This window comes from Sceloporus undulatus, chromosome 3 (genome assembly GCF_019175285.1).
Source record: "Sceloporus undulatus isolate JIND9_A2432 ecotype Alabama chromosome 3, SceUnd_v1.1, whole genome shotgun sequence".
In the NCBI taxonomy this organism is placed as follows: Eukaryota; Metazoa; Chordata; class Lepidosauria; order Squamata; family Phrynosomatidae; genus Sceloporus; species Sceloporus undulatus.
The window spans coordinates 74447904-74470484 of record NC_056524.1 but is presented as its reverse complement, the minus strand read 5'-3'; the positions used below and the strand labels follow the sequence as shown (position 1 = coordinate 74470484).

At 40.6% G+C, this 22581-nt stretch overlaps 1 protein-coding gene across 2 annotated transcripts in view; it reads left to right on the top strand.

Moving 5' to 3' along the window:
• LOC121925720 (amine oxidase [flavin-containing] B-like) overlaps positions 1-12294 on the top strand; it is a 29386-nt gene extending 17092 nt beyond the window's left edge. Inside the window, exons 9-15 of one of the 2 annotated variants that reach the window (XM_042458213.1) lie at positions 502-598; positions 2839-2892; positions 4774-4831; positions 4962-5056; positions 6906-7017; positions 10524-10586; positions 11511-12294. In XM_042458213.1, the coding sequence (XP_042314147.1) occupies positions 502-598; positions 2839-2892; positions 4774-4831; positions 4962-5056; positions 6906-7017; positions 10524-10586; positions 11511-11672 (641 nt within the window). In that variant the 3' untranslated portion in view covers positions 11673-12294. The remainder of the gene's footprint in view (positions 1-501; positions 599-2838; positions 2893-4773; positions 4832-4961; positions 5057-6905; positions 7018-10523; positions 10587-11510) is intronic. The other variant, XM_042458214.1, reaches the window with a different exon arrangement.
• Positions 12295-22581: the final 10287 nt, after the last annotated feature.

Here is a 22581-nt window from a genome sequence, read left to right as displayed (position 1 = left end):
TTATCTCAGTAGTTTTAAATATTAGCACTATCTTTCCTCATGACACTAGGCAATAGCGATGCATTTTAGCAACTTTTTAGTGATATTTGGGCCCAAAAAGACAGGCCAAAATAAAGCTGCTATTGGGTCACTTTGGTGATATGCTGTTTAAATGATACACGCATCTTACGAGGCCAGAAGCTGCACCAAAGCTGTGCTCCAGTACTTAGGACTGGAGTATGGCTTTGACATGGCTTCCATCCTCTTAGGACTCATGCAGCATTTAAACAGCATACCTCCAAAGTGACCTGAAGCAGCTTTATTTTGGCCTGTCTGTTTGGGCCCATTCCCTGGAAGTTTAGAAAACTGCATTATTTTTGGTGTATGACAGTTCCGAAGATCAATAAATGTAAAAAACAAACATTCAACAAACAAACCCCGGTTTGCATGTGTTTATGTTAAGATGTGTCCCTGGCAGTAGCACTGTGAATTTAGCTATTTAGTTTTCCTTTTTCCTGTCAGGATGCTGTGGTGCCATGATGATTTTGGATGAGGAAGCTCCAGTTTCAGCAGCCTTAGATGATACTAAACCAGATGAGTCTGAGCCTGCCATTATGGGGTAAGACATCCAATATTTTATATATTGCACTGTAGAAATATTTGTCGAAGTCTTAGAAAAATTGGCTGTTGTCAAACTTATAGACTGTAACCTGGGCGGGGTACAGACCGCCCAAAAAGGGCGGTTGACTGCCGCCTTGTTTTGCCACGCGAGGAAGCCACAACGGACAAACCACATGGCCTCCTCACGCGCCAAAAAGAACCCGCAGAAAGCGGGTTCTTTCTGCAGTGCCCTTGTGATGCAGCAGTGTGCACTCACAACATCACAAGGGGGCTAAGCATTGGTCATGTCAAAATGGCAGTGCCCATGTGTACAGGACACCGCCATTTTGACACCCTCGTCACGTGCTAGGAGTGAGGCACATATGCGCGGTGCACCCTTGAATAACCGCTAGCACATGACAAGGGCGCACTATAGGCCCGTTTGTCCAAGGCCCTAAATAATATAAGGCAATCTAATAGCAAGACTGGAGAATCTGTGGCCCTCCATATTTGTTAAACTCCAGTTCCTACCAACCTCAATCAGCCTGGTCAATACTGAGGGGTGATGAGACTTGTAATTCAACCTTATAGGTCACTGGCTCCCAATCCTCTACGCTTTAGAAAAATCATATTTATGGCATGCCATTAATTATGTCCTGAATATCCTCTGCTTTAGCACATGTGTAATCATCACCTTTTATCACTTGTTGCTGGCCTTAGGGAGCTCAGCATAACTAGGTACTACTTTGTTTCCTCTTAAGGAGCTGATTTCCTTCATTCTCACATTCCCAGTCCTAGCATTACTTGCCCACCCAATTGTCTGTAAAAGTCCATGTTGATCTTCCTCATATTTCAGACAATATAATGGAATAAACATTGAAATGTATCAGCACAAGTTGGTGTAGTATGCTTCTGGAATTTATTCCATAACAGTAGAAGCAGTAAGGATGGAAATAATAGCTGTGTTTTTATGTAAAACTAAGGTTGTGGGGTGCACAGGAGCAGAAAATCAGCTCCCTTATCTGTCCATCCTTGGTTTGGCTTTATAAGAATGATCCCAGCTTCTCTTCAGGGATTACTTGTTTCCTCCTTCTCCAGTGTGACTGCCAGGAGTGCCTCAAGGCTGTTGCCATTACATGTAACTAGTATACCCAATATGAACATTACAAAGAGAGATCCAGTAGTGGAGAAGTGATTATGATTAAATTAAACAAGCAAAATCAAGAGGAAAAACAACTATATCCTCATCTTCTGATAGTTATGGCAATCTGTGGTGTTCTGCTTTTTGAAAATAACAACATAAATGAAGCAGCATTTTGGACCACATGAAAAAACACAATCCGTTATTTGCTTGCTTACTGCAAATTGCAAGTTTCTCATAGCATTCATAAATAGCTGTTCTGAATCCTCAAAACAGATTAGAATCATAGAATCGTAGAATTGGAACAGACTGCAAGGTCCATCCAGTCTAACCCCCTGCCATGACATGCTATAAATCTGTAATACTAAGGAGAGGGATATGGTTGCCTCCTGTCACTGCCTTGTGATTTTTTAAAAATACCAGACTTACAGTCAGTTGGTGTAATTTTAAAAAATATAGAGAGCATTTAAGAAGGATTTTTAGGGGAAATGGCACTTCACTGATTTCAAAACCATGGATCTCATCTCATGTAAATTATACAAAATATTTATATCTTAAACTAAAGTCAGTGATGGTGGAAAGAGAGAACATGGACATTCCATTTTATTTATAGGTATATAGAGAGCAAGACCAACCATATATTCAAGACATTCACACTTATATCAAGAATTGGGAAGGCTGAACACCTGTTAGGAAAGACTGATGATAGGCTGGCTTTTCCTGCCATGTCATCTGTTCTACTGATCACCATTCCTAGGTCATTTGACAGCTTCTTTGCTAGATACAAACAGGTTGACTGGATACAAGATTGCACTGATATCCCCCACCACCACCACCACACACACACACTTTTCTTCCAGGTCATTAGTGTCATTATCAAGAGACCCACTTGTTCTTACACAGGGCAGTTTCTGCTGTGCTGCAGTTGAATAGGCACAGTTCTGTTCAAAAGTCTGTTTATTTATTGCACCTATATCCGGCCTTTCTCCCTAAATGAGATCTGACACAGCATCTCTGTCTGTCTCTGTGTTGTTGTTTTAAATGCCTCTAATAGAAAAGTTTTACATGTGTATTTCTCAAATCAGTGTATTAATTGGTGTAATTCCTTTTCAATTTAGCTTTATTGTTGCACGAAAAGCATTTAAACTAACAGAGCTTAGCAAAGAAGAGAGGTAAGAATACGCAACTTCTAAATCTGTGTATTGTCTATCATGAAAGCAGACTTGTTGCTCTTTTCTTTGTTATGAAGTTTCTAGACCATCTTTAGAGGAAGTGCCTCCTTAAAAGTGTTGCAATAATCGAGGAGAGATGTTACCACAGCATAGATAACTGCAACCAGGCTCTCTATGAAGGTAGAAGTGTAATTGGCATAGCAACTGAAGCTGATAAAAAGTATTCAGTGGTGCTTTGAGCTTTAGCTCAATAGCAGAGCATACGCTTTAGATGTAGAAGATCCCAGCTTCAGTCTCCAGTCTCTCTAGATAATACTGGATTCAATAGAGACAGGAGAGAAAACTTCTGCCTGAACGTTAATGTTGACAATACTGGGCTATATTGACAAAGGGTCTGACTCAGTATAAGGCAGATTCCTCTCTTCTTCTGAGGCCATTACGACATCAAGTGAGAAAAATTGGATCAATGAATACTCCTAAACAGTAAATCTGCTCTTTCAAGAGAAGGGCAACATGGTTTAGAGACGACAACATTTCTTAGGCAAATGAGCCTCATTCTCCTCCTATGGGCAATCTGCCCATTCGTTTATGTCAATGAGAGAGTGGAATCATGCGGCTGTCCAGATGTTTCTGAACTGCAAACCCTAGAATTCCTCTCCTTTTAGCAGTTCACAACATTTGAAAGGTCACATGTTTCCTCTCCTCCCCAATGTAGATACTGATGAGCATTGAGAATGGAGTGGAGCCTGAGGAACACCAAAACAAAATTTTTGCCCAGAATGGCAACCCTGTAATGCTACCTTCTGAAATTCGCTATCCAAGCAGGAGCAAAAGCACAAGACTTCCAGTTCAGGCAGCCCTTGCAGAAAGAAACTCTGCTCAATGCCTGAACCTGCCAACAACCATCAGTTTAGGCATCTTGCCCCAGAACAGGAAATTGACCCCTGATCTAAAATCACCGAGGTCCTTGGGATGGAGCCACAGATGCTTCAGGAGAAACAAAACCAGTCTCTTTTTTGAATATCTTTCAGGAAGGTATACTTTGTACACTATTCAGAGAGCTTCCGCCATGTTTAATCCTTCACCCTAAACTCTTGTTTTTTTGGCTTGTCTTAACTTACTCATCCTCAAATATGATTTTATGGACTTGTTATATTCATATGGAATTGGACATTTTATGTTGTAAATTGTCTTGGGAATAGTGCAGCTTCTAATAGTGACTAAGAGATGAATGCAAGAGAAGTGATGTTTACCTTTCCCTGTTATCTGTAACTGCTTGTTATAGTAGAACAACTATCTTGTTCAGTAATCATAGAACCAAAATTAGTGCAATGCAGTGAAATAAAAAAGAAAGCATTTTAGTTCACTGTGCAAAACTACATGCTTTTGTTAACTGTGCTGCCATCCATATCCACATTGGTTTGTAGCTACCTCCTGGTTAGAAAGCAAAACTCTGTGTGTGTGTGTGTGTGTGTGTGTGTGTGTGTGTGTGTAAGAGAAAGAGAGAGATTGTAAATGGGAGGGAATATTTTAGTGGAGAGAAGAGATAATGGCCTGAATAAACATTTCCTCCATTACCATCTAACCTAAGAGAGGGAAACAGTATAGAGTGTTCTGTGAGAAAAATGAATTCCTCTGAATGTACCCCACTTCCAAATAATGGCCAAGTCAAGAGCACACCATTGGAGCATGCAGACAGAGAGAAAAGTCTAGCAGCTTAGTGTATGAACATCAGTGTACTTGAAAAGATGGACCTATTAAAAATATACATAATTTGTAATTAGACCTGTACTATAGATTTGATAGTTTACTATCGATCATATTATCCTGAATCTGGATTCTTTCACATGTACCTTCTTCTTCTTTTTCTTCTTCATGTAGAAATAAAAAAATATGTGAACTGTATGCAAAAGTGTTGGGAACAAAAGAAGCATTACATGTAAGGAAGAAGAGCATCAAACATTAGTAGAATATTAATAATTACAACTTCCTGGCTAAACTGTATTAACTCTTTGGGTCCTAGACTTAAATTTATCTAATGCTTTGTTTTTCATGCTTTGTTCCTGCAGCCTGTGCATTATGAAGAAAAGAACTGGAGTGAAGAGCAATATTCTGGTGGCTGTATAGCCTATCTTCCACCTGGTGTAATGTCCCAATCTGGAAGGTAAAACAAGATATAATATATTTTTTGCTGATACTGATTATCATCAGTGGCTGGACTACAAAATATTCTATACATTTTCAAAGGGTAGTTTATGTTAGCAAAAACAAACACACAAACAGCAAAGTGCCTTGTGGCACATTATAGACTAACACATTTAATATAACATCAGCTTCCATGGACTCAGTGCAGTTCGTCAAATTCATGAAGTCTTATTCTCAGTTAGCAGAAATATATTTACATGCAATCAGGGAAAATTAAAACACAGAGAATGCAGACAGTGATAATTACCTCAGTGGTTTCCATTCACAAAACAACAGTTAGATAATAACACTGACATACTAGTATTGAGGAACTGGTAAATATCTTAAAGGCACCAGATCCCATCTGATCTTGGAAGCTAATCAGAGTCAGCCCTGATTACTACTTGGAAGGGAGACTGCTAACAAAATCAAGATTTTGCCATTTTATGTAAGGACACCATTTTATTACACCACTGGAACTTGAGCATCCATAGATTTTGTTATCCATGAGTGGTCCTGGAACCAAATCCCAGCAGATACTGAGAGCCTACTGTGCGTTTAAAAGCTTGTGTCTCTGTTTAAGCTACAGCAGAGAAGGTTGGACTGTTTTAACTGTTTCCTGTTGAAATCTGTTTTTGAAGTTCCTTTGTTCATGTCTTGAGATCAGAGACAGGCCATTCTGGAAGACTACAGTGTTCCCTCATTGATTTTTGCATATTGTCATTTGTATGTCAGATGTGTTTACCCTTTTGCTAATAGGCCTGTCTGTGCATCCTATATAAAATTCAATAGAGCATTGGAAAATGAGCATGTGTATGAACAACAGATACTGTAGATTAAATATTAGGTGATGTAATAGTATTGCCAAAGTGGAATTGACATCTGGTTCTGTCACATGGTCTGTTTCCTACCTCTGTATCTGTGTTACATGATAAGATATTAGTCTGTTTACAGCTAGATAGCTGCCTGCCTACTGTACAGTTCTCTGAGCTTGTTAGAGAGGAGTTTGTTAGAGGGCCTGGTAGAGAGGAGTACAGTATTTTTGCACAGAATAACCTGGACACTCCCTTGGGTATGTCCTGTAATAAGTTGTTCCGGGGTACAAAATTGATTGTTGATCTGTTTTGATTTGTTTTTATTTCCTTGGGTGGATATTATTGTCTAAGGAACATCAGAGTTTGACTTTTACAAGAAAATGTGTGTGTAACAAGTGTGAACAGAGCTGGTTATATTGTAGAATTTGGCTGCCAACCACAGATTTTCTGATTTGTTCTGGGTGTAAACCGATATCATTTAAGTATGTGTAGCAGTCAGTAGGTTTCCAGTATAACTGCATTGTAGTGTCTGGAAAGTGAAATTGTAACATTGACTAGGATAAGATTAATTCTCAATCAAAGTTATGTAGTTTATTGTGGAACTTTCCCAGGACATCCTGTCTATGAGTCCAGATAATATAGTTGTCATATAAATGTTTGCCAGATAGGGAAGACACTTTGGGAAAAGGAGCTGAGAATGCATTGTTCTAAGGCAGCCACAAAGATATTAACATATTTTGGAGACATTCTGTGCTGCCACCACAAGGGATGTCTTACCTTTGTGGGGACATTGCTATAAAAGACTTCAGCATTCATGATAGATAAGGTGGTGCTTTCTGAAAAGCTGTCAGTGAATTGTAATTCCTTCAGAAAAATATCAAAAGAAAATAACAGACAAGCAAAGCTAGTCACAGTACCTCTAGGTACATGTCAGCACCTTATAAAAAGCCATTATCTGCAAGGCGGATGATTATCTCTGTTCTTTTAATATCTGTTGTGATGTTTGTTTTAAAGGATAATTCGTCAACCAGCAGGTAGGATCTACTTTGCTGGCACTGAGACAGCTACACAGTGGACTGGTGCCATGGAAGGGGCAGTACAGGCTGGCGAGAGAGCTGCTAGAGAGGTAAAGAGAGCCCAGATGAAGGACTGTGCCAAGGAGGTTTGGGGTGCTGAACCACTGTCATTGTCCTAAAAAAAGAAGGCTAATGACATTTGAAGGGCTTAAAACAAATACATAAAACCAACTGTCATATAACAAAAGGCTGCCATTAAATCCCATGAATTATGGTTGAAAATTCTCAATTGGTTCTTCTCCAACTATTTGTGGGATTCAACTCTCATAAATCCCATGCAGTAGACAACAGTCAGAGGAATTCTGGAGCTTAAAGTCAAAAACATTGACAGCCACAGGTCAAAAACCATTTCAATGTATTCCTTATTTTTATTTTTTTACATTGAAGCACTGTGTGTATGTATAAACATAATTTAAAAAAAAAACCCTGATTTCATGAGCCAGAATAACCTGAATGCATACAATAACATTAAAGCATGAAGTGAAAATCAAAGCCTCTCCAGATTTCTAAACATCTTCAGTGATTATTCATATCAATGTATGATAGCTATTCTTCAGGAAAATGCTCCAAATGAGCATGATTCATTTATCAAGTACCTGTTTTCCTCTTCTCATCATATTCTTCTCTTCATGAATTATGCTACATTTTAGTAAACATCTGCAGAGACGCCAGACAAGTGAGCATACTGGGTGTGATGCAATTAATTTCCTTGCACCATATGATTTTCACTTGTAAATAGTATGTGTGCTTTGTACATACAGTCTGCCCTCTTTGCCCATGGACTTGGCCATCTGCGGATTCAAGCAGATGGCAAGCCTGTGTTGTCCCCAATGGCGAAGCATGCATGTGGCCACACCGCCATTAGGGACAGCCATTGTTGTCCCCAGTGGTGGCACATGCATGCAGCTGTCCTGCCATTAGGCAGGGCAGCCATGTGCATGCACCACCACTGGGTACAACAGAGGCTGTCCCTAATGGACCAGCCATGTGCATGTGCTGCTATTGAAGTTGCATTATCCCCAATGGTGCTGCAGCCATGTGGACATACTGGTGTTGGGGACAACATGGACGCAAGCATCAGCGGGTTTCAGTATGTGTGGGGGTGGGGTCCAGAATGGATCCCCTGTGGATATCGAGGACCAACTATGCTGTGGTTTTTAGAATTTTATTGTTAATATATTTTAATATATGTATACACGAATTAGTAAATAATTTTAAAAGCATAAAAATATTAAGTAAAGCATCACATAAGAACATTTTCCCAGAAATACACATGAGAATCAAAGAGGTGAGGATTAATAATATTACAATTGACTTACAAAATAAAAGAAAACCAGATATCAAATAATTTATTTTCCTAATTCTTGGTGCATCTTTATACTTGTGCTGGAAGTTTATCCATAATAATGAAGCACCAATTTCTTCATCTCAGTTCACTTAATGATAGCTTCTTTTTTTTCCTTTTTTTTTTTTTTACTTACTCTCTGGTTTTGCACAATAACTGATCTTGCTGCTGAACATAGGAAATTAAATCATTCCCTATGTAACATAGAGTATGACATTGAATTTCTATTCTGTTGCATAATCACTGAAGACTAAAGCTTAGAAATTAAGAGGTTGGGGTGCAGGACCTCAGAAGCTGTATGACCACTTCAGAAGGTTTTTTCCCTATAAAATGCCTGATGTGTACTAAGTGTTCGGGAGTGTAATACTGCTGATGTAAAAGTTTCAGACTATGTTTTCCAACTTTTGCAGAGATATCTGAAATAGCAATTTTGCTCCTTTATTTTTTCCAGGTTTTACCATCATTTCATATACCCAAATCTCTTTCTCAAGCCAATAGAGAGCCAGACAAATTAGGGGAAAGAGTTCAAACAAGTATGGCATAGATTCTTGAAGTTAAGCCCCATGATTTCTCTGTGACTTGGCTCAAAAGAGGGCAGAAAGCAAGAAACATGGTCTCTCACATCCCAATGTGATATAAAGTGTAGAACCTGAAATATTTGAAACCAAAAGTGTTTGGCATCATCCCATACATGCACTGTGATCTGAATCCCATCTTTGGAAAATGTTCCATGAAATAAGTCATAAAGGCTTTAAAAAAAACCACTGTGGTTTACGTTATCTGGAAGGAATTAATATGTGGTCCTAGTTTGCATCGTGCTTCTTGGAGTGGGAAGGGAAATCATAATTATATTGGTTCATTGTCCTATTGAGTTATGGGCCAGCCTGGCCTAAGATATTTTTCTGTGTGATGCAGAGCAGTGAATGGCAAGGCATGTCCCACTCCATCTTTGCCAGTTGCTGAAAACCAATAAAGTTATTTTGGCACATGAGACAAGTGCCTCTCACATGTGCCTTTCTCCAACCCTGGCAGTAAAAGCAGAATAACAAATTAAGCAACTAACAATTTGCTTTCATGAAAGGCAGGATTTGCTGATTGAGGTGCTATCTCACTCTGGCTAATGGTGAAGGCCATCTCCGATAACGATCTTTGTGAGCAGGTCCCTGTTCCATGTACTCTGGTGTTACAGCACAGTACTGCTGGAAGCCTTTGAAATTATACCAAATGAGGGGGATAATACTGTTCCTCATCATTACTATTCCTTTCTAGAAGGCATATGCTGGAGATCAATCTGTTATGCTGGAGATCAGTCTGTTGCCTGCCTATTCCTATTTCAGACATCACCATTGCAGTTGATGGCATAAAACATTTGCTTTGCGCACACACTAGTAGACATCCAGTTCATGAATTACAATAGCATAAATATGACTGACACCATTGCAATTCATGCACAGATCTTTTCCAACCCTGCAATGAACTAAACTCCCCCAAAGCCTACCTCCTAAACCATGCAAGACACTGCTCCCCATCACCATTTCTGTGTTGCCAGAGAGCAGGGTAATGAGCAGGGACTTAACTCTTTATTTTCCAGTAGCTGGATGTGCTGTGACAGTCCTCTGCTCTTTGGCAACACAGAAATGGCCATATAGAGATGAGGCCTGGACTGATAAAATGATAAGTTTTGGGCAGTACCATCACGAGGCTTAGCTACAGAGACATAGGACCGAAACACACGGCCCAAATTTTGGGGTTAGTGACTGTGTGGCAACTGCACGTTCCCTAACCTTAGCACAGAACGGCACCGCTATAATGGTGGTGTCCCATCCATACAGGCACCACCATTGTTACCTAAGCGATGCGTGGCATCCATGCGTTGCCGTGCATCGATTATGTAGCAAGTGTGCCAATGGTACACTTGTTACATCCTCCCTGTGGCACTAAAATAACCCATTTTCCCGGTTCTTTTTCCTCCTGAAGGAAGCCGCACGGTTTGGCGGCTGTGGCTTCCCTCCAGAGGGAATTAGGCTGCCGGCAGGCTGCCCTTTTGGGGAGGTCTGTCCCATGCCATAGTTCATCTCTGTAGCTACATCTCTTGATGCAGGATTTTGGCCAATGTGTGAATTGGCTCTCAGTAGTATTTCAGTCTCTTACTAAACAATTTTGTGATATAAAAATAATTATTTTTAATGAGAAATGATTTCCTTCTTCCAGATACTGTGCAGCATGGGAAAGATTTCAAAGAATGAAATTTGGGTCACGGAACCAGAATCAAAGGTAAGTGTTCCCTGAAGTGTCCTACATTTCTAGAGCGTGTAGTCATGATATGCACATTTAACCCCCAAGAGCAATGAAGCCTCCCCTCTGAGAAATGGAGAATCAAAATACTCGGTTCTCTTTACTTCCTTCAGCTTTTCCTATGTGGCATGTGAAGTGATATGGAGAGACTTTCTCTATAGAAATAACTAGGACTGAAGTGCCCTCAAGTGTTTATGTTATCTTTACAATAGAGGTTATGGTAATAAGACTGGGTGCAGCCAATATGGGAGATAAACGTTAATCTTTGTTCTGTCAGATTTATAGCTCCCATCACCCTTTACTGATTCCCCCACAATGGTATCTTAAGCTTTGGCACTTTCATGTCCGCTATTGATTCCAATTGCAACTGTAGGCATACTGAGGATTATATAATTGATATTACACAAACATTTGAGGGGAACATGCTAGCTCTATTCACATGTAGAGTTCATGCCTGGAGAGCAACAGCTTGAAGGGAAGAGACTCTCCTGTATGCAGAGACTGTCATGATTTTGATTTTTTTTTAAAGTTGTAGATTATGTTGAGTCTCCCTATATAGAGAAAGTGCTCCCCTTCAAACCTTTGTTCTTGCTGGGAGAAGAGTGGATAGTATGCTTCTGTCCTTGTCTCTTTACTTAATTTACTTAATTTTACTTAATTGAGAATATATGTTTCTGAAACTTCCAAACTAGAACTGATCCACCACTTCTTGGTGTCAGTTATTCCTGGGTTTCTACTTGAACACAATTTCTATGGATTAAAAATGCCTGAGTCAAATCCTCTATGCATGTTAAATCAAGGATAAATGGCACTGTATTCAGTAGCCTTTTATTCCTCAAAACTGTGCATAGTGTGCCTGTCTTCATTGCTCCAATTTCTAATGTTAAATATATTCTCATGTAGGATGTTCCAGCTCTCCCCATCACAACTACATTTTTGGAAAGGAACTTGCCATCAGTCCCAGGACTCCTAGTCTTTCTGGGGTTGTCTACTTTCTTCACCTCACTGGCCACAGCTGGACTTTTTGCCTATAAGAAGGGACTTATCTCTCGAGAATATATCTGAAATAACAGTTTGTATTCTCTTCCCATCTTCATGCCGTGGATGTTGTTTTTGGAGATGAGTCATTCAGACCCTCTTTGGGACACCTGAATCAACACAGCCAACCCAATTGAATCCATGCCCCATGGAGTAAGTGAGGGTTTTATTTTCTTTCCTCACTGACTTTGCTTGATTGAAAGTCAGTGACCTTTCTCCCCACTGCACCCTATCCATCCCCCTGATACGTAATGAGTACAAAGTAGAACAGATTTTGCAAATTTTTCAGTGCCTTTGGAAAGCTTCCATTTGTCATAATATTTTTTAAATTAAATTTTATTAGTTTAAAAAGAAAAATACAGTATAGTAATTGACATATATACAACTTTCTATATTATAGTTATATGTTAGTTTTGTATAAATCAACTATTCCAAATAAATATATTTAGCATTTCTGTTGACAATATTAACCTTCTAATAGGAAAAAAAAACCTATAAAGGGTGATCATCATTTTCTTTCTTCTCTTTCTATATTTTTCTACACAACTTCTTTTTAACTTAGTCATATTAATTATTTTGATTGGCTCAAAAAATACAAAGCTTGAACTCAATACAAACGCTCATGAAAATAAAACTGTGTGAATACAAATGTCTCTTAGCCCATCATTTCCCAGTAATTATTCTAATTCATGTAGTTCCACTTTTTATCACAGTAAGAGAGGAGGGTTATCCATAGTGTCTTCTTAAATGAATCAAGCACCCATTGTCCTCTGTACACTACATTTTAACATGGCTTAAAAGGTGGGGGTGTAAATGTATTTCAGATTTAATGTGGTGGGATATCAAACTCAGCATGCAGATGAATGAAGGAAAATAAGTAATGTTAATTGGAAAGCACCATAAGCAATGAAGAAAGGAATGAGCAAAAACTGGAACTTCAACTGGTGGGACATTCTGGATTTCCTATATCAAGCAAAGGAATGGACTAAATGGCCCATCAATTACATAAAAACAACCATAGAATGATTTAATGGCTGTATTGGTTGTTTTACAGTTTTATAGGCAGAGATTTATAGGAAGAGCCCAGAACTTTGGAAAGTTCTGGACTACAACTCCCAGAATCCTGCAAAGACAAGGAACATTTTCTTTTTTTTTCTTTTTCATTTGTTTGGATCGAAGGTTTTGCAGGGGGTGGGGGGGGGGGGGTCTTATATCCCATTGCGTCCAACCTCTTGCTTGCTGCAGGAAGTTTCCTGTCCAAAGAGGATGGCTGCCCAAGCCTTTACTCAAAAGTATTCATTCAGTGAAGGTTAGTCAAAGGTCAGCCACCACATGTATAAGTATTTGGCTCCTTTCTTGAATTTGTTGTTCATCAAAGCAGTTGTCCCAAATCTATATTTATGTAGCTGCAGCTACATAACCCCTTTGGAGTTGCCCTGTTCTGTGTGGCAGAAAGCTTTCCCAGGCAGTTCCAGAATGCTGTCACATCTTTTCCCAGCCCTCTCTTCGTGTCTGTGACGAAGTTCCTTCCTATTGTGGCAGGCGCCTGGGACTTTTATTTTCCCACCGCTGCCACCAAATTTATGTAACGAACAACACACTTCATCACCTTATGGCAGTTCTATGGGGTTTTCTTTTCTCACCCCGCTGCCACCCAATTTATGTAACGAACCCCCTTTCTTATGTGGCAGGTTCCCAGTATGATATAATATAGTAGCATGGATACAATATATATGGCAGACCAGCCTTTGGATAAAACAAAATATGAACTTTGTTTAGCAAGAGGTTTGAACAGATATTTCTTGAACTAAATGATATTAAACAACTGTTAGTTCAGGCACGTGTAACTTCTTACTGGTTACTATATGACCACAGTTCAACTTGCTACAGAGTATTTCTATTACCAGCTGTTAAGGACACTAACACTGTCCTTATTGCCTACTTTCCTAAGTTTAAACACTACAGTATTGCCTCGCAGGCTTACTATAATCCTTCCTTTAATTAGAGTCTCTAACTGGTTAAAAGTCCCTCTCTCTAGACTAAAACCCAGTTTCCCTTTGGAACCGACTCTTCCCCTAACTCTCTCCTCAACGCAACTCCCGCTTCAACCGTCAGGATTCGAAAAACCCTACTTCATCTCTCAACATTCTAACCCCAACTGTCAAACGGAATCCTAAGCCAGCACCTGATTGGTTTAGGGTCCCTGGCTTCTGATTGGCTGGTTTGTAGTCAGCTCGTTACAGTGTCCTCCTTAAAATGCAGCAAAATGGATTTACCTATGTGTTGATCTGCCTTTCTATCAACAATTGATTCAGTGCCCCAGATGGGACCGGAAATTCTGGCCCCCATGTTGACATGGTTGCTTTTCCCAGCTGATGTCTTCAAGGAATTGTATCCCATGAGTCTTTGATTGTTTGATGTCCTTCTTAAAATGCGATTCCATTTTCAAAGTCTTCACCCTGTTACCTCCAATTTTAAAAGTGTTTTTTGTATGCATGCCTTCAAGTCACCTGTCAATTCATGCCAACCCCATGAATTTCATAGGGTTCTCTTAGGCAAGAAATACTCAGAGGTGGTTTTGCCAGTTTCTTTCTCTGAAATTTAGCCTACGGCACCTGGTATTCATTAGTGGTCTCACATCCAAATAACGACCAGAGCTGACCTAGCATAGCTTCTAGGATCAGACAGAATCCGGTGCCTTTAAGATGTTAGTGGCTGATATCAGACTGGACAATTGCCCATGTTTTAGTGGCTGCATGCACTTTTTAGGGTCATCTCTTTCCCAAACTGGGTACTCTGAGGTTGTTGGGTTTTTTAAAGCATTTTTGAATCACAAGCACACTCCATGATCTCTATGGTGTGGGGAAGCTATTTTGCCAAGTTTTAAACCTTTCTGTTTAGGCCCAGGAAAGGCTCTTATTTTAACAAGGAAGTAAAGTGGCAGTTTACTTGTGTTTTAATTTCTTGTTTTAAAAAGGGCCCCTGCTAAGTCTAAAACTGCTTTGCAGGGAAAGTAAATTCACCTGGCAGGTTAAGGGTGGAAATGAACATATTTAAATGGAAATGGGGTCTGTATGTAAATCATAACCCACTTTTACCAGCTTTGAACCAGCCTAATTAGATAACCAGGGTTAGCCAGTGGTCAAATAATGGCTGGAATTTACTTAGGGACTTACGCACACAGAAGTCATACTATGCTTGTGGGACCAAAAAGTCACAGTTGCACAAAGAATATATACTGCTGATAGCAACAGAAGCAGAATTGTGCAGACAGCATTATTCCCTATGCCTTGCCTTTGCAAATTGTGCATCATGGTTGTGCATCCTATACTTTGCATTGTGATTGTACATTGCAGTTGAGCATCCTATACTTTGCACTGTGGTTGTGTATTCTATATTTTGATTGCAGTTGTGCATTGTTTAATGTGCATTGCACAATGGCTTCTAATAACTGACATGTGTTTCACAATGTTGCTATTCTACATATGGGTTTCGTAGTGTTGATGTGGAGTATGCCTACATGCAGATATTTCTACTACACTAAGTGGGTACTGGATCATGGCAGTAATCTGTTACAATATCACTGACCTTCAGAAAAGAACTAGAAAAATCAATAGAACACAACAGTGCACTCTTGTACATGTCTAGTAAAAAAAAGTCCTGTGTTATTGAATAAGATTTGCTCTCAAGGTGGTCCTATGAGGGAGTACATTCTATTTCTGGCATGGGAGGTATAGCAGCAAAGAGTTGGGTATGGTAAAGGTTGCATGCCACTGGCTGACCATGGGCAAGTCACATGCTGTCAGATTCAGGGGGAGGCTATGGCAAACCACCTCTGAATGGATCTTGCCAAGAAAACTATGATACGTTCGCTTTACGGTTGCCATAAGTCGAAAATGACTTGAAGGCACACCACACACAGACACACACATGTGAAGGGTTACTTCATTTTGCACGTCCACATGTGCCCCCCTTCCCATGGTCCTTCACCTTGTCCTTTGGTTTCATAGAGAATTAAGGTCAAAAGGCAGCAGTGCTGTGGCCTCCTGGTGTCTGTAATGAAAGAAGAAGAAAATCCTTCCATACACAGACTGATCACAAAGGGTCACCATGATACTAACTTGGAGAGAACACTGGAAAGTAGGCAAAACAGAAGGCCACAGATACAGATCTTGAAGACTAATTCCTAAACCACCTGCTGGAGCTTCCTTCTCATACAACAGAGAAAATCTATTTTCTCATCTCTATAACAGAGACAGTCCCAAATGACATGGTCTGCAGTATCTCGAACCCCACTCATTTCACAAAGGTCGGTTTCTGCCCATCTAATAAAAAAAAAAAAACACTACATGTGGCACAGTGTCCCGTGAGCATTGAAAAGAGGCCAACCTATCTCACTTGAGCAACCCTGTTGATTAAAAATCTAAAAGTTCCTTAAAGAAGAACAAAAAGAGAAAACTCTGTTGTGAGTTCCCCGTCTTAATCATTTTTTTAGTTTCTAACCTTCCTTTCCCCTTTGCTCCTTCCTTCTATCCTAATGTCTATCCCATGTATAAGATATGTCCTATGGTGACATTGGAAAGTTATTTTCTTCTGTGGGCACATTTATGGAATTTCATCTCATAAGATTGAATAACTAAGTTTCCCTTCTTTATTTCCAGTCTCTTACTGTTTTTACTTCATAAATAAGCATCTGGAATATGGGAATGGGGATTATGTTTCAGGGGAGGCGACATGTGGCAGCAAATAACCAGCTGGATGGGGAAAGCTTAAGTATTCTCATTCTCCACCCCCACATGTGCTTTATACTGAAAAAGCAAGGATTTCATTAAAAAAAATAATTTCAGGCTTTCAGAGAGGCCTATTTGTTTGGTAAGTTTACAAAGAGGTTGCTGGTATCTCCCCTTAGTTCATGTTCCTAGATTTAGATTCTTGACAGCCTTGGAGAGATTATGACGTTTACTTTGTAAATCAGAGTGAGTTAATCACTACGTACTACTCTGTCACTTTCAGATTGCTCATCTATAAATCTGTCCCATTCCTACATTAATCTGCATTTTTAAAAAACAGAAGTCCCATATTAACATGGAGGTGTATGTGTGTGTGTGTGTGTGTGCGCACACACACACACACTTTCTCTCAAAATATGAATTTCTAAGCAGAATCTGATACTTCAGTCAAGAACCAAACAATCTGGAAGTGAGGAAGCAGCTGGATAACTAATTCCAGATCAATACTGTAGGGCAGTGATGGTGAACCTTTTACAGACCAAGTGCCCAAACTGCAACCCCAGACCCCACTTATTTATTGCAAAGTGCCACATCCCTCTGGCTTTCTAATAAGAAACTCTGGCAAACTCTGTGCTGGGCGACAGCGTGTGTGCCCACAGAGAGGGCTCTGAGTGCCACCACTGGCACGCATACCATAGGTTCGCCATCACTGCTGTAGGCTATGAGGGGCAGATCAGGGTCAATCATATTGGATCAGAGTCAGTCATATTGGAATTTGTCAAAAGTGAATAGATCCAGCTTTAGTCCTTGTAGATATGAAAGGCAGTAGAACCCACTACCTTTTACTTCAGCCCAAGACAGTTCTGAATATTCTGTCACAGAGTTCTATTAGTGACGGCCAAAGCAAATGTTCTATAAATAGACACACTACAACAACACAAGAAGTTTTGCTTTGATTAATTACAGGAACACAGAGGAGAGATGGGTGATCCTTATCAGATATGTTGTGCATGACTAGAATGTAAAGGAAAGAAATGCTTCTTTGTATAAATCTGTTTTCCTTCACTCTGCATTCTAGACATATGGGGAAGAGGTGATTTAGGATTTTATCACACCAGCCACCATCACATTAGTTTAAGAATGGAAGCATACTGGTTTGGCATAATTTCTTATCACACTTTCCCTCACAATAACATTTTGGTGATCCATGGCCGTGTGATCCACGCTACTAAATGCCAGCTGTGTAAATGTGCTACTCTCTCTGCTCTCAAAGTGCAGGGGTGCTGCACGCACATCCAAATGGCAGCCCCACATTTTGAGAGGAAGTGGCGGTCAAGCCAACCTGGCTGCCAACCACCTTCTGAAGCTGGCTGCTATGTTAACACAGCATCCAGCTTCAGAAAGCTGTCGGTGGAGGAATCACCAAGAAGAGGAGGGGGAGAGGAGCAGAATCAATGGTGTCCCTATAGTTGCGGTAGAGAGAAGCGGGGAGGCAGCAGGGGGGCATATTGCCCTGCAACCCTCCCTTCCTTCCAGTGCCTTGCTTGCCTGCCTGCCTCCCTGACTGCAGTGGGGTATATTTAAATATTGCTACTTTTCAAAAAGAAAACAAAGAGAAACAAATTTAAACTATGCGAACTGCTCAGTTTTGGTAGTTAATCATGCTGATTTTGTGTGGACACTGTCACCTTTGTATTGGGAAACAATCATATCTGATCTTTAAACGTTAACAGATATAGCTGACTGATCCATGCCATCTAAACTCAATAAGTTACAATACTGATGCTGGGACTCTTTCTCTGTGTCTTTGTGCTTTGATGCCTCTGCAAAGCACTGTATCCCTGGACCCCACTACTTTTGCTCTTCTTCCGTGTTTTTTCAACTATAGAACTGAAATGCTTTTTCAACTATGCCATGCTTTTTTAAATATAGAGCCCGAGGAACCAACCCACTGTTGTCAAAATGTCTGCAGAGCCTTCCTCTAGGTGGTGATGGAAGGTTGCCTAAGAGGGACGCCACCGCGGACACAAAGAAACCACAGCATGTTGGAGGAAAGGCCACAACTTTATTAGCATAAACACATGTAGGGTTGGCTCCAATGCATGAGGTCTGGATCTGTCATCCATCAGCCCAGTACTGAGTGGATGAACCAAAGTGCTTGGTCACGGCCAAGCTTCGGGATGGCAAGAGATTATGGGTTACCGCTCATATCCCATCGATCGCTCAAGCGACTGATCGCATATCTGCAACTGCGCATCATCGCATAACTATCCCTTGCCAACAGGGACGTTGTGCTGGTGATGCCCCCGCAATGGCAACACCGCCTCGCTTGCAGCGCCCCCGTGTCCGGATGGACTCCCGATCCAGCGCTACGCAGCCCTGGAAACCACGCCCACCAGATCCAAGACCTATGCAACCGCCATACAAAGTTGTGACAACAACCCAAACCCACAGAGGGAGGGTGGGTGGGTGAGCCAAGCAAAAATGGCGCCGTCCATCGAGGCCTTGTGGCCTTTTACAGGCCTGTTGGCCAACGGGAGGCCGGCATAGGGAGGCAAGGCCCGCCTCACAGCCTCCCTCCAATCTCGGGCGGCGCCTGGATATGACGCCGCCCAATCAGTGGGCACTTCCGCCCGCAAAGGCCGCTGAGACCTGTAGTCCCCAGCGACACGGGCGGAAGTGCCGCCTCTTCTCCCCGTCCTGGCCAATCACGGCTCGAGCGGCCCCCGCCGAGGCTTCTGGGAGCCGCCTGAGCCGGAAGAGGCCTGCAGCCTCCGCGGGGCTTCCCCCAGCGGCAACCGGGCTGTCCCGCCAAGGCGGGCGGCCTCATTTTCCCAATACAAAGGTGACGTGTCCAGACAAAATCAGCATGACAAACTACCAAGACTGAGCAGTTCACATGGTTTAAAATTTGTTTCTCTTTGTTTTCTTTTTGAAAAACACCAATATTTGCATGTTTCTACCTCAAACCCTGCTAAATTGGGTCCAGGCCTGATTCAAATAGGCCTGTGAGCAACCCTAAAAATACTACAATTATCCTAGAGTAAAAGAAATGAAATAATCAATGGGGAATATGTAAGATGTCAGTAGTGCATTCTTATGCATGTCTACACTAAAATATACCCCACTGCATTTAGTGGGGCTTATTTCCAGGAATACAGTATAGGTATGATATATCTTATTCCAGAATCATGTTTATACAGTATGTATATGGACAGACTCTCTGCTCTTTTAACAAAACACATTTCCCATAAGTAACTACAAAATACTTTCAATGTCAGTATGCCTAAATATATGCAGAAACGGAAAGCAAATATTCCCAAAAGACAAAAAAAGAGACCACAAAATTTAGTGCAGCAATATTTATTATTCCTCTGAGTCGGATTTTTAAAGAGGCTCACAACTGCCAGGTAAAAATATCTAGTAGGCATATTAAACGGGGGAGGGGGGAGGATTGCGATAAGGGATTCACAGAGACAACCACCACAACAGAGGCACTTGAGAACTACACCACAATTCTATAAGGCACAAACAAACCATCGCTTACCAAATCCATAGCTCAATACTGTGTAATGTCACTTTTTGTTTTACAAGAGACAAACATGACCACTTATAGGTGATCAAAGGAGATAAATGCTCAGCTACAATTTAGATCAGTGTCTAGTTTATTTCATTAAAATATATATGTGTGGGTTTTTAAAAAAATCAGCCTGCTTTGAAGATTTTGCTTTTATTCCACGAGAATGGAAGCTGATCAGACAAGCAGGCTTCAGGGAAGGGATAGTGGAAGGAACATTCTGTTTAATCAATGGGTAAATTTGCTTAGAGAGGACTATAACCTATTTTAATTCCATTGTTCACACTCACATAGGCACCTGTCAGGTCTCTGGTGGTTTAGCACTACCATTTTTAAGCACACTTTTTCTAGTGTATACATTTCTTCCTTTCTATTTTGAATCAAATATTTTCTTTCATCGCACTGCAGAATGGAATTTTTAAGAGTCAGCGACTGGACATAATTCTCGCAATTAGAATGGTCTTCTGAACTAGAGCTTCTCTACTAATGCCACATATTATGATGGCTAGAGTTACCAAAATGGATACCTTCCTGAATTAAGAAGAGCCTCTCTGGGGGAAAAGGACATTCCAGAATAAAACCAGCTCTAGGGAGAGTGACCTTTCCTTTTAGCGATAACATACAATCTTTGGAAAATCTGTTAAGCTTATTGCTGAGTTTTGAGAGGGTTTGCTGAGATCACCATTTTTAAAAATCACACTCAAGCAGATCAACATTCAGTATTATGGGTCTCTCTCCCCAATTTTCAATTTTTATTGTCATGTGTTTTGTGGAAAGAGTGCACACAGGTAACATTTTTGGAGGATGACCTCCATGTCAGCAAAACTAATCATTACACTTGGAGGATGTTTACATGTGGAAAGTCTCCGACTGTCCCCAGGTTTGTACAAAATTGAAGTTGAACATACTTCAAATATCAAGAGATCAACATTTATTTTGTAATCCCCAGCATCTAGCTATTTGAGGGTGTGCTTAGCTCTTAGTAGACTTTCCTTCCTACAGCTACAGGATCATAGGAAAGAATGTTGGTAATGTCCCATCCACACAAAATCACACATTACCTGGGTATCTGTATATGCAAGTGCATGTAGAATTTTCTGGCTTCCATTTTAATTCAATTGTGAAAGGAAGTAAATCTTACATATATACAGCTGTACCATATGGTGTACTACTTACAATCTCTTTTGTGTATCCTGGCACCTGAAGAAAATTATTGAGCCCAATGATATCTGAAGCATATCTGGGATGCAAATCTTACTTAAGTAGGCTGAATGAGGTTTATTTGTGGGTTATTAGGCAGATACAGATGTTGGAATTTAGACTTGTATTTTATGTTGTTTGCTAAAAAATGATCACACATGGCTTTTAAACTTTTAAAGTTTGATAACAGTGCATTTGGTGATACCTATCTCACAACGTGGTCTACGTCTTGTCTCTGCCTTGTCCTTGAAGTGTGGCTAGCCTGCATCTGGTATAGCACTAGTCCTCAGGTTGGTATGGGTTGGGGTAAATATGAAAGCACTGTTATGGTTTATATTTTTCTTCTTTTCCATATTACAGCTTTACTACATATTTTAAAGCTACACTGGTTACTACCTGAATGGGAAATACAAGGAGGACTGGCGCAGGCCTGAAACAGATGGGTCAAATAGAGCAGCTTCTGACCACTTCGGGGACATGGCATTTAGACAACACCCATTTCCCTGAAGCAGCTGAAGCTGTACCGAGGCCGCCCAAAGATAGTTCAATACTGCTGGCAAAAGGAAAGGATTTAATCCATTCCTGCCACTGTGGCCTGCTTCAGGAGTGAGCCATCTAGCTGCTGCAGTTCCAGAGTGATGATGGCCAGAGATCGCTCCTTCTGCACTGTCTGCTGTGGCCCAAAATGGCACTGAACTTATTAAAGGAAAACATAGAGAAATAAATGAAATAAAGAGCCTCTATCATAAAATCAGTTATCGTTTGTGACAGGTAAACTCTGTAATAGGCCTGAATAACCTGAGAATAACCATTCAACCTTTATTTGTTTTGGTGTCCACCTAGCACTGCAAAAGCTGAGGTGGCAGCAAGGTGATAATATGTGACTACTAGGTAGTATTCACTTTAGTGCTCAAAAGCTTGCACGTCTGATCACAAAAGGCATGTCCACATGATAGCCTCTCCCACATACCAATGAATGCTTCTGAAATATTATAATGGGATGGGATGGGGGCCTACATTAACTTATTTCCCAGGCCTTTGGAGCCATTAGTAATTAGCATGGCTCTGGTATGGTCCTCTTTTGGCAAAGAGTGGTTAGTGGATGTTGCAGTCTCAGACCAGTTTGCCACTGTGGACTTGTGAGAATGAGATCCTTATGAACTTCAGAGGAAACCCAAGTAGACTTAACTTAAGACAGGGGCAGGCCAGAGACAATCTGTCTGGAGCTGAAACAAAGAGCCCCTATCATAAAATCCAAAGCAACAGAGGGCACTAGCTTGCCTACCCCTGCCCTGTGCTGACCACCTACATATATCTTAAACTCAGTGGTACATTTCATTGGTTTAAAGATGTTGGTATTGAAATTTCCATCAGTTCTTAAGAATATATTTGATTTCAATTAAGAATTCTAATACATATGCTATTTTGG